At 33.5% G+C, this 13,765-nt stretch overlaps 1 protein-coding gene across 1 annotated transcript in view; it reads right to left on the bottom strand.

Annotated features, from left to right (window-relative positions):
• PXDNL (peroxidasin like) overlaps nucleotides 1–13,765 on the bottom strand; it is a 453,123-nt gene that overhangs the window by 113,159 nt on the left and 326,199 nt on the right. The window contains exons 11-12 of the mRNA XM_032421891.1: nucleotides 12,959–13,075; nucleotides 10,211–10,369 (exon numbers count right to left, since the gene is read on the bottom strand). Coding sequence (XP_032277782.1) covers nucleotides 10,211–10,369; nucleotides 12,959–13,075 — 276 coding nt within the window. The remainder of the gene's footprint in view (nucleotides 1–10,210; nucleotides 10,370–12,958; nucleotides 13,076–13,765) is intronic.

The following is a 13,765-nucleotide window of genomic DNA, read 5'->3' on the forward strand; positions in this document are numbered from 1 at the left end:
AAAACTTAAAAAAAATAGGAGAAAATGCAGGGCCAGGCAAAAAGTTCTTAGATCTTGTATTGAAAGTATAATCCACCAAAGAAAAAAAATGATAAGCTAGATTCCATCATATTTAAAAACTTTTGTGTTGTGAAGACCATGTGGAGAGGATGCAAAGACAAGTTTCAGACTAAGAGAAGATATTTATAAGCCACATACACAACAGAGGATTAGTGTCTAGAATATACAGAGAACCCTCAAAATTCAACAATAAAAGACCAATCAATTCAAATAGAAAAGGGGCAAAAGACATGACATTGCACTGAGGAGAATATACAGATGACAAGTCTGTGAAAAGATGCTCAACATCACTAGTCATGAGGGAAATGCAAATTAAAACCACTATAAGATATGACTACACACTTATCAGAATGGGTAGAATAAAAAATAGTGACAACACAAATCACAAGGATGCAGAGAAACTGGATCACTCATACATCACTGGTAGGAAATGTAAAATGGCAAAGCCATTCTGGAAAGAATTTAGAAATTTCCTTAACAATTTAAAGATGACACTACCATTTAATGCAACAATTGCACTCTTGGACATTTATCCCAGAGAAAGCCCAAAACTTACTCTCACACAAAAGCCTGTACATGAATGTTTATAGCAGCTTTACTAGTACTAATCAAAAATTAAAACCTAGATGTCCTTCAATGAGTGAATGATTAAACAAACTGTGGTTTATTCAAAAGAACAACTGATAACCCACAAAATCTGGATGAACCTCCAAATAATTATGCTGAATGAAAAAAAATAGTCCCAAAAGGTTACATACTATATGATTCTATTTATATAACATTCTTGAGACAATGGAATTATAGAAATAGAGAACAGATTAGTAGTTGTCGGGGTTTGTAGTAGGTGGAGTCTGCAGTTTGCTAACGAGTCTGGTTCTCTTTGTGTTATTGTTTACAACTAAATGTGAATCTACAATTATCTCAAAATAAAAACTTTAAAATAAATCAACCATGTGGACATGTAAGGGAATAATACACACCAAACCCAGGTTAGAGGCAAGTAGGTTGGAGTTGAGAACAGATGGAAAGGAAGAAGAACAAACAATCTCTAAGTATATTTGTAATGTTTATTTCTTCATTTGAGTAGTGGGCATAAGGGCTTTTCATCATATCTTTCTTGATGGCTTTTTGTATGACTGAAATAAAAATATATGGTAACATCAAAAACTTATGAAGATAAAAAGATTCTGTTCTTGAAGTGAGAACTGTATTTTGTTATATTCAAATCTTACATTGTATTTGAGTTTGCTAAAACTAAGGCTTATAGATTCCTGACAATGCATAGTGGACATCTCATGAGGACTAGTGACTCTATTAGGCAGTGACCTTCCTGATTCACCCAAAGGATCTCTAACTAACACTTCACATCATGGCCTCCATTATCAGATGTCCTGTATCTCTAAACATATTCACCTCCTGTCTTAATAGCTACTCATTACCACCATTTATATGCCATCACTTACAGTCTTTTGGAAAATATCTAATACCACACCCTACAGCAAAACCTCCTCTCCCTTCTGCTCCATCATCTCCTCATTTTGGCGCTATCTAGATTACTAGGAACTTTCCTCTTCCTTCTTGTTGGCTAATCCTGTCTAATGTCATTCTCCCCTTTTCAGCCAGGATCCTTTTTTGTTTTAAGATTTTATTTTTATTTTTCGACAGAGAGAGACAGCGAGAGAGGGAACGCAAGCATGGGGAGTGGGGGAAGCAGGCTTCCCGCTGAGCAGGGAGCCCGATGTGGGACTCGATCCCAGGACCCTGGGATCATGACCTGAGCGGAAGGCAGATGCTTAACGACTGAGCCACCCAGGCGCCCTCACCCAGGATCCTAAGTTTCATCCCCTCTACGACTTTCCTTCCTAAACTCTCAACTCCTTTACCCCATTGTCCTTCTATTCAACACATTGGCACTGTGTTCTTCATGCCTGTCCTTCAAAAATATCTGGAGTGATCATGTGTCCTGGTTTATCAGAGACAAACTGCCTTTGTCACTTCAGATCCTATTTAACAACAATAAAAAAATCCATCTCTCAGTATACTTTTCTCCTACAAAACGTCAGCATTTTCTACTCCACAGGACAAACAAACAAAAAAGCCAAAACAAGCCCTCAGACTATAAATCCTTCGACTTCCTACACTCCTCTTTCATAGAGATACTTCTCTATACAGCCATTCCTAACTGCCCTTTTCTTCTCATCTAAAGTGAAGAAATGCCTCTTATCTTATCTTTAAGGCAAATTGCTTCATTGAATTTTGCAAATCCCATCCCATCTTGCCACCTGAGAAATCCTGAACCACCTTCAATCACTCCCTTCCATCTTTCTGCCTTCTTTCCTTCAGAAAATACCTCAGAATAATAGGCTCTTCCCCTTATTTGCCCATATTCCTACCCCATCTTCAGTGTCACTTTCTTACTGCTTGCCTTCACAAAGAAATGTCTTGGAAAAAATAGTGTCTGCATATCTGCCTCCCCTCCCCTTTACGCTGAAGCTTATTTTACCTTGTTTGCATGAAAATTGTTCTTTGGGTCCTTAAATTCAGAATCTTAAAAAAAAATCGGTTTTATTGAAAGTACTTTTTTGTAGCTTTTGACCCATTTAATCACTCTTTCCTTCTGGAGATAATTCTTAGCTGTTGGGATTCTTTTCTCCTCTGAGTTTCTGTGTCATACTGGACATTTGTTACGGTAAATTCACAGCTTTTCTTTCTTCTGCATTACAAGGAATTCCCACCCTTGGCCCTCATCTTCTCACTCAACACACCCCCTTGGTTCTAAATGACTTCATTCACAACCATAGACTATACAACTTAGCTTCATGCTCATAAACCAACCATCTTAGAGATCTACATTCAGCCCCAACAAGTATACTAAATGTAACTTTTTCCAAACTGTACTCATTATCTCTCCCCATTTGCTAATTTATCTGTCCTTTTTTGCTATTGAACTAGAAATTTCTTCATATATTACAAATAATAAAAAAAAATACTTGTCAGTTATATATGTTGCAAATATCTTTTGATTCTTTTTTTTAAAAGTGAATGGAAGATATAAATTGTAATGTAGGTGACTTTATCAATCTTTTCTTATATGATAATGATTTTTATATTCTGCTCTAAAAATTCTTCTGTACTATCATAAAAATCTTATTTTTATTCATAAATATTTAAATATTTGTTTTTTAATATTAAAGTCATTTTTCAATCTGGAATTTAATTTGGAGTATGGGGTAAAGTGAAGATTTATTTCATGTTTTCCCTGTGACCAGCTGCCTATCACTATTTATTGAGGAAATCTACTTTCTGTAGGTGAGCAGTGCCACTGCTGTAATTAATAATGTCTTTCTTTCTGTTCCATGAGTCAATTTGTCAATATGCCAATAACACAATATGCTAATTATGATAGATTAATAACCTTTTGCTATTAGATTATCTTAGTCATTCTTAAATCTTTGTTCATTCATATGCAGTTTTAATCAACCTTTCATTTTCTACCAAAAAGCCTTCAGGATTTTCACCAGAATTGCACTGACCTACAAATCAATATTGGAAAGACTAACATCTTTACAGAAGGATTCGTCTTTTCAATTTCTTCCAACAGCATTTTTTCCTACAAGTTCTTGCACATCTTTTGTTAGATTTATTTATCTGTTTTTATTTATTATTTATTTATTTATTTATTATTTTTATATTTATGTTTTAAATTTCATTTTATTGTGGTAAGAACACTTACCATATATCTATCTTCTTAAAAATTATTAGTTACTAATCAAAGGTTATAAAGTTTCAGTTAAGCAAGGTGAAGAAGTTCTACAGATATGCAGTACAATATTGTATGTACAGTCAATAAAATATATTGTTAGATTTATTTTTAACTAATTTATACTTTCTTTCTATTTTAAGAAGTATTATTTTAAAAATAAAATTAGGTATCCTATTTGTTGCTGACATGTAGAATTACATGTGTACAAATACAAGTAGTATTTTTACTTATTAATGTCAACTAATAATCTTGCTAAACTCTTATTATTTCTGATTGTATATTTGTAAATGTTGCTGAATTATGTATGAAGAAAATTCTATTACATATAAATAATAAAATTGTATACATTCTTTCTAAATTCATAACATTTGTTTTCATTTCTTTTCTTTTTGCACAGGCGAGGACCTTCCATTATGGTGTTGAGTAAAAGTAATCTTCTTTCTACTCCCAAAGGAAATATTTCTGACATTTTATCTTGAAAAACATCATTTTCAAAAATGTTACCTACATTATCTATAAAAAGTATTTTTTTAGAAAACATTTTAGTTGTTTATTTCTGTATTGCTAAGTTCATTTCTTAATAAAAATAGATGATAAATTTAATCAAATGTTTTGTCTACCTCTATTTATTAAAATCATAATTTGTCCTCCATTAATCTATTAATGTCATTGGATTCAGTTGGCCAATATTTTTTATAGAGATTATTCTGAACTTTTTTTTCTCATAATATTCTTTATTAGTTAAAGTTGGGAACTATTCCCTGTTCTATTCTCTATAATAGTTTGTATAAGGCTGAACTGATCTTAGACATTTACAGAATCTGTCTACAAAATAACTGCCAATTTTTTATTCTTTTCTTATCTTTTATTTAAATAATTTCTAACTCCATCTTTTTCACATTTCTGATTTGAAACTTATTACCATAGTTTTTGTTTGTTTGTTTGTTTTATTATAGTTTTTATTTTTTGCTACCTACCCCTGATATTTTGCTGGGTATATAAGAATATTATATTACTCTAATACAAATAATCACTTTCCTAACTGATATTCCATTGTTAGTTAATGTTTAATTATGTGATTTTTATTGAGTGCCACATCATAGCAATTATTATTAATATTTGATACAGAAAATATTTTAATATTCCCTACATGTTCAGCAGTTTCTTTGTTCACCTTTGCATTCTTTTTTGAATATCAATCATTCTTTCAAGATCTTTCTTTTCTTTAGGAATTTCCTTTAGAAATTTCCTTTAGAAAAGTAGTATTATAGTTGGCAAACATTCTCAGTTTACTGAAAATATCTTTATTAAGCCCTTGTCCTTGAAAGATCGATAGTTATACAATACCATATTTATTGTTTTCTTGAGACATTTTGAAGTTTTTTGTTTAAAGATTTTATTTATTTATTTGATAGAGAGCACAAACAGGGGAAGGGGCAGAGGGAGAAGCAGGCTCCCCGCTGAGCAGGGAGCCCAATGCGGGGCTTGATCCCAGGACCCTGGGATCAGGACCTGAGCCAAAAGCAGAGACTTAACCGACTGAGCCACCCAGGCGCCCCCACTTTGAAGTTTTGATTTGTGGCTTCTATTGCTCCTGATATGAAACCTGCTGTTAATTTAATTGATATAGGTGATTTGCCTTTCCTCTCTAACCAATAATACCACTATTGTGAACTACCCATTGAGTGAGGAAACCGTATCAGCAGAAGCTGTAGAATAACCAGCTGTGAGAAGAAACAATTGGCTAAAAGGCCACAAGCTGGATGGAGCTCGATCTCCCATACCAGGGAAATGAGCAGTAGGGGAACCTCGATATGGCCTCTGAATAAACCTCATATAATGCTGGAGAACTAGCCATGCATAGGTCCCTTATGACCAGACAAGACCTCATAGCAACAAAAAAGAGAGGGTCACCTTGCCATTGGCTTCCCATTAGTGAACCAGTCCCTTCCTCTCCATTCCTTCTAGGCTATCACTAGGTAGGAAGAATTGAAAGATTAAAAAGAAGAAAGTGTACAAAAAACTAAACCTTGCCCTTTCCCAGTCCCTACACTTAGATGGACACCCCATCTACTAGAGTCACCTGCTCCAGCCTGCACTGAGAGAAGGCCAGGAAAAGAATTGCATATAGATTGTTAGACTTAAATATTGAAAAGAAGAAATGGAGCCTGGTGGGAGCATAAGGGTGGCATTTCCAGTTTTTATCCAAAAAAATGATCCAACAGCAACAGGGAGGATGAAAATCAGAAACATACTGCTAGTTTTGCTTATAAAACTACCAGATTCATTTTCAGTAAAATTAAGGAAGCACTAAAGCCCACTCCACCAAAAAATTGGAGGGAGGGCTACCTAAAGCAGAGAAGATCAGTAGAGATGTGTGTGGAAGAGGCTATGACACAGATCTCAAGAAGGGCCAGTCACATACACTTCCTGACTAGAAAGACATCTCCAGAACAAAATGTGCATCATATGCACACAGTGCTATTTTTCATATGTCTACCTAGTTATTCCCAAAGGTTTTATTAAATTGTTATCTTTTCTTCACTCAAAGGAAATGCCATCTTTTTCATATATGGCATTCCCATATGAAAGAGAATCAATTTGCAGATTATATATTTTGTCTTAATGTACTATCTGGGTAGTTTTAATTTATGTAGCTTTATTATATATTTTATAATTTAGTATGATAAGTCCTCCTTAATTATGGTTCTCTCTCAGAATTTTCCTGGTTATTCTTTCTTATGTCTCTTGGCTAATTGTAATAATTTGTCTCTCCAAATCTATATCAAGTGATAGTAATGACAACAGAAATCTTTTCTTTAGTGAAACTATTTATACCATTTCTCTATTAAGCAGGATTCTGGCTAATGAGTTCAGTAAAGCAAGTGTAATTTATAACAAATCCTAAAAAATCATTAAAATATATGAAAGGAAAACTATTTGTATGCCTATGCAAAAAATCCAGGAATGTAAATCTATTTTATCATGTTGAAGAAATGTTTGTTCAGACCTATGTTAACTGAGCATTTCTAATGAGAATAAATATTGAATTTTATTAAATGTCTTTTTAGCATCTATGGAAAGAATCCTGATTTTTCTTCTGAAATCCATTAATATGATAAAATATATTAATAGCTTTCCTATTATTGCACTATCTTTGACTTTCTGCAATAAAAACCATTTAATTATGGACTAATATTTTTTCATGTGCTACTGGATTCTTTATGACTTATAACTACATTTATTTATTTACATTATTGGATATTTTGCATAGATGTGCAAGATAGTTTTTCCTTTATATATTTTAATCAACTCTTAGGATTTTGTTATCAAGCTTACGTTTGTTTTACTAAAACTATTTTTAGCATGTTTATTATTTTCTAATTCCTGAAACAACGTAAATAGCATTAGAATTTTTGTTACTTATACATGTGATGGTTTTCCTTGGGAAACCACATGGCCACATGCTCTTACTGGAGAGATCTCTTTTGCAAGTTTAATATTCAGAATAATTAACAGTCTATTCAGCTATGCCAAAGAGTAACAGCTGGGTATCTGCACTGCTGTGATCTTTGGCAACTTTTTTCTCCCCTACTATATTCTGTTTATATTTCTATCTCTTCTGGAATTAGTTTTCATTAATATATGTTTCTATAAAATTACTAGTTTCATCCAATGTTATATATATATTTGCATATACTTGAGCAAAATATTAATGGAAAAAATAAAACTATTGCATAGCTAAAAGTTAGAAGCATCTCTGAAGTGAATACACACTGTTCATAACACAGCAAGGGACATAAAGGGTAGACATGAGAAAGGCAAGTAAAATGATGTAGCAACAAAGAGTTTAAAGAGATTAAAAAGAAAAATTAAAGATCTAGAAATCAGGCAAAGAAGATCCAACAAATGAATGTTACTAAAACACATTAACCTCAGGAATACTACACTTAAAAATTATTGAGAAGCTCAAAGAGCTTTTATTTATGTTGGTTATATGTAGCTATGTTCACCATATTAGAAATTAAATCTGAGAACTTTAAAATTTACTTATTCAAAAATTAGTTATAAACTCATACAATTTTCAGATAAATAACACAATTTTATGAACATTAATTAATTTTCCAAAAATAAAAGTAGTGAGTGGAGTAGCATATTGTTCTACACTTCTGCAAATCTCAATAATTGAATAACTGCTTTGAGTTCAATCTCTTGCAATTAGTCATTTTAGTTGAAGTATATGAATAAAATATGGCCTCAGAAAGATAAGTATTTGCAAAATGTAGGGATATTTTAAAAGTTTTTTTCAGATAATTATGAAAAATCTATGATACTACATCAAAAGTTGACAATTGATAGCTTCTTTTGCCAATTTCTTTCATGAAGCATCTTCTAGATGTTCAGGTCACCTCACACATCACTTGGCTATGTCATAGATCTAACGGTTTCTTATTTTTAGAGTTTCTTCACTTCAACATTTGCCTATTCATTTTGGGCTGATTAATATCCCACATAATATATCTGGCCAACAATTGGAAACTTCCATGGCCTATAGTTAAGATCTGATACATTCTAACTCAACCAACCATCCCAACCCTTTCCTCTCTATGGCCCTCTTCCCCACTCCATTCACATAGTTTCTGTTCAACATGTAGGGCTCTCTGTTTGCTAAAAAAAACTTGTTTGTTTCTACATTTCTGTCTATTGATAATATTTTCTTAGCTATGTATATTTGATAGATTTATCAAATTCCTCCACATGTGTCAACTATTAGATTAAATGGTGTATTCTAATATTAATTTCAACAGTGGCATCTTAAAATATCTTACAGAGTGGAGAAAAGGAACCCTCCTTGGGTTGGAGCATGCTTCCAAATTGAGATCTAGAGGGTCAGTGGGAGACATTGGTGGAAGGATGTAATAATGGAGCAAAAAGAGGACAAAACTAAGACCATTAACTTCATGCTATATTTTATTTGACTACAGTGTGTTGATTTAATATGTCTTCCTTTTTAAAAAGATATTAATGTAGGGGTGCCTGGGTGGTACAGTTGGTTGAGCATCTGACTCTTGGTTTTCGCTCAGGTCATGATCTCAGGGTCATGAAATCAAGCCCCAAATCAGAGTCTGCTTGAGTTTCTCTCTCTCTCTCTTTCCCTCTGCACCCCCCCAAATACACTCTCTCTCACACTATCTCTGTCCCTCTCAAATAAATAAATAAATCTTTAAAATAAAAAGATATTAATGTAAAAACCTTCTGATTTTTAAATTAGTTGAATTAGTTGAAAAACAATTCAAAAGTAATTTTAACATTCTGCAGAGCAGATTTCAGCATTTCCTCTTAGAAAGAATGAACCAAAGAAATGGGGTTTTCTAAGGGCATCTTTCAATAGTTTTTTTCAAATCTTCCCATGCATTTCAGCTGCTACTTGATTACTCTCCCTAATATTCTTTTTCCTCTTCATAGAACCTTAACTTCCATCAAATAAATAATAATAAGCACTTGATATGTTGAAAATATAGTGAGAAAGGAATCAATACTAGATTGTACATAGATATTAGTTCAGTATAATCTTATGTCTATGTCTCAGCATCATTGAACATTTCAACATTATTAATATTTCTTTTTATATTTATATTGCTACATCTGGCCAACCTTATCTAAATATGTGTTACCTCCGAATTTAGATCTACTACATCAAAATAAATTATAGCAAATTTATGGAGAAACCTAGGAAATTATATTTAAATGTAAAACAATGCTAAAAATGCAGTTTAGGCACTATATATATAACTTAGGTTCTCCATTTCAACATAAACCACTAACTAAAAAGAAATTTCAAGAATACTTAATAACAACCATTTTTAATCCTTACATTGGAACTATCTTTAAAAATTTAAGCCTTGGGTTTTCTTTTTTTTACATGTCAGTTAATGATAAATTATGGGCTAATAACCCAACCTCATACCAGAATATTATTATTTATGATAAACCAAAGTACTGTATTTCATGATGAATCTGGAGCAAAGTGTCTGCAGTATATTCCCAATAACCCTGAGCATAAACGATACATCAATATAAGATCAAAATTCAGACCATCAGGTATGAGAAATGTATCTTTTTGTGAGCTAGTCTCTGCAGGTAGGGCTAATTAACTAGCTTTGCAAAAAATGTAAGAAAACACAAAATGATATTTTGGGAAGAAACATTAATAATTAGTATTAATAGAAATAAAATCCTCAAGTTTGAAAAAAAAAAGACTGATTGAAAGAAAGTTGTAAAATTTGCAATTTCTTAGATCCTATAAAATAAAAAATAACTAATTAATAAAGACCCCGGGGATGTGTGTAAGACACATAAAGAGGCACCAGTCACAGCACGCATTACCTTTGGGTTTTACAGTCAGCTGGACAGACGCTTTTTTCACTCCCAATGGACTTACTGCCTGACATTCATATTGGCCTTGGTCACGATGTGCCGCATGGTCAATTCTCAAAGTTCCAGAGGAGAGAACTGTATGCAGACCTTCCTGAGGGAGTTGCCCTCCTGCAAAGAGGGAAAGAAAATACTTTGTATGGCATTGTTATGGCTCAAGGAGCTGACAGCTATTACTGTGTGATCTTCTGGGGGTGGGTAAAGGTTGGGATCTCTCTGGAAATCCTCTGTGTCACAATACTGGGACCACTCCTCCTAACACTGCATCTGGGAAATGGGGCACACTCCTTGACCAGCCCCCAGCAGGAGAACTGGTCAGCTCCTTTAATGAATTCCTCCACCTTCATGTTTGCCCCCTCAGTTTTATTTTCCATAGTTAGAGTGCAAATTTCAAAATTAACCTTATTCTAACATTACCCTTGCTTCCTATTACTCTTAGAACAAGCTATAAAATGCCTAAGGGGGCATGTGAGGCATTACACAGGCTAACCAACCACACCTACTTCTATAGCCTCATCACCCCCACTTTTTACTCAATGGAGTGAAAACAAGACAAAATTTGGATAGGAGAAGAATTGTTTTTGCATTTTTTTATTTTTAATAACAGTTTTTATTCCTAGATTACCCCCCAAAATGATTACTAAATACGATTTTCAAACATCTTTATCACATTTGTTTGTCACATGTATGTAATATTTGTAATATAAAAACATTATGGAATTACAACATTTAAGGTGCTGAGACAGAATCTCGATAATGGTGGTTTTTGTGACACTCAGGTTGCTAATCCTCATGGTCATACCCACCCAGCCAACATTGTACTTTATCACCTCTGAGCTTATACTGAGTTTACACTCCTTGTGGCCATTAACAAGTTAATGGATTGTCATTCTCAACTATTTCAGTAACAATATGTTACTGTCAAAAGTAAGTAGTCAACCTTTATTGTTAACAAATAAATGATAAATAAAAAATGGATAATAAATTTTAAAATAAATAATAAATTTTTAAAAATGATTTGCCTTTGTAAATAGTTAACCTTATTGACCATGTACACAAATGAGCCAAATACTCTTCTAAATGTTTATGAGTATAAATACATTCAAAAGAATCCCCAAATCACTCCCAGCATATATAAAGTAACTCCAGTAAAACCACAGTTAACTTACTTGCCCAAGGTCATGAAACTAGTAAATGAAGGAGGGAGATGTGAATCTTGGCTTTCTAGCTTCAAAGTTCACCTCCTACCCATTCTACTCTTACAAAGATGAGAGCAAAAATTTTAGCCAGAAGAAGTTCACAAATGTTTATGTGTTTAGAATTTAACCTAGTTACCTGAACTAATATAAAAGTTAGCAATTCCAAGACCAGAGAAATCTTAGAGGAGCTCTCATCTCAGAGTGTAGACCTTAATCTCTAACACCCCAGGGATCACTGGAAGTGCCCAGCCCCTCAGGTTCACCCTGCATCCCCCCCCAACACTTAAAAGACAGCAGCTCTCTGGGCACCTGGATGGCTCAGTCAGTTAAGCCAGCAACTCTTGGTTTTGGCTCAGGTCATGATCTCATGAGTTGGTGAGATCCAGTCCAGGTAGGGCTCCATGCTCAGCAGGGAGTCTGCTTAAAGATTCTCTCCCTCTGTCCCTCCCCCCACTCATGCTCTCTTATGTCCTCTATCTTGCAAATAAATATTTATTTACTAATAAATAAATTAATATTTATTTATGCTTATTAATAAATAAAAATACTTCTAAATAAATAAAATAAATAATATACTTATAAATAAATAAATATTATATTTATAAATAAATACTTATTAATAATAAATAAATAAATGTTTATTTGAGAGAGAGAGCACGCACAAGTGGGTGGAGGGGCAGAGGGAGAGGGAGAAACAGACTCCCCACTGAGCAGGGAGCCTGAGGTGGGGCTTGATCCCAGGACCCTGGGATCATGACCTGAGCCTAAGGCAGATACTTAACCTACTGAGCCACCCAAGTGCCCCACCCCCTCACCAAAAGTAGCTCTCTTTTACCCACTTAACATGCTAGAGTTTTACTTATGGTTGGTTTAACTGCACTTACGATTTCACTTTGTACAAAAAGAGAATTCTGCCACTTCAAAAAATATTTAAAACCACTAACTGTCCAATAATTTTATTTTAAAAATCAAGAAACTAAGACACCTGGGTGGCTCAGTCAGTTAAGCGCCTGCCTCCGGCTCAGGTCATGATCCCAGGGTCCTGGGATCAAGTCCCGCATTGGGCTCCTTGCTCAGCAGGGAGTCTGCATCTCTCTCTGCCTGCCACTCCCCCTGCTTGTGCTCTCTCTCTCTGACAAATAAATAAAAAATCTTTTAAAATAAGTAAATAAATAAATAAATAAATAAATCTCAAGAAACTGAACAAACTGGTGGTTGCCAGAGAGGAGAGGCGTGGGAGAATGAAAGAATTAAAAAAAAAAAAAAATAGATCAGGAAACTGAGTTTCAGAGAGATTATCTGAGGAAGGCCACATATTCAAATGTTGAAACTTAACACATAACAGAAATTATGATGACATAGTTAATTCAAAGATTACATTTTGTGTGATGTTTTCATGTTCACAATATACCTATGATAATTAGTTTAAACTGTTTTTTATCCCCTCATAATAAAGAAGGTATTTATCTCTTTTCACAATCACTTGTTGATATGCTAATACCTGCTTTGGTCCAGGCAATTATTGGAGGTGGGTTCCCTTCAGCTTCACAGAGAAATTCTACAGTATGTCCTTCTAGCACCACTTGATCCTGGGGGATTATTGTGAATTGCGGAGGAGCTAAAGAGAATGAAAAATTATATCAAAATTAAAAATTACTCTAAAATTGTTAATAGTAAAGGAAAAAAGGAAATATGTTTAAATATGTTGCTTAATTAGAATTTGTTTCCAATTATTTTCACAAAAGCTATTAAGAATGTATAGGTGCTTGTGTATGTTTGTGCCTGCTTGCAAAGAAACCAAAAATATACATAGCTGATATGCAAAGCAGAAAAGTAGTAGTTAGTAGGAAGGAATTATTTCTAAACCTTATGAAGTCTGCTTCATATGTTATTTACTAACTGCAATAGACATATATAAAACTACAAATTTTATTTGAACCATTCACAAAATTGTTTCCTCCAAATTTTCATACACATCATAAAATTTGCTACCAGTTGCTCTGTTAATTTCAGGAAAAAAATGTTTCCTATAACACGTGCTATGATACCTTTTGAAAACTCACATTTAGGTCAAGATTTCCAAACCTTCAGATCTTTTACAGTTGAATTTGTTTAAATAGTAAATAGCTAATAGATGCATATGCAGTTATACATCTATTCATGACCCTTTTATTAATATGAAAAAGAAATCTATATGACTATTTAAGGGCACAATGATCTCCAATAATGCCTAAGTGATGACATTTTCCAAACAACTCTATGAGATGACCTGACCTCTTCTCCTTGCTGTTAGATCTTTGTACTTACC

The sequence above is a fragment of the Phoca vitulina genome, unplaced genomic scaffold (genome assembly GCF_004348235.1).
Source record: "Phoca vitulina isolate PV1807 unplaced genomic scaffold, GSC_HSeal_1.0 scaffold25, whole genome shotgun sequence".
NCBI lineage: Eukaryota > Metazoa > Chordata > Mammalia > Carnivora > Phocidae > Phoca > Phoca vitulina.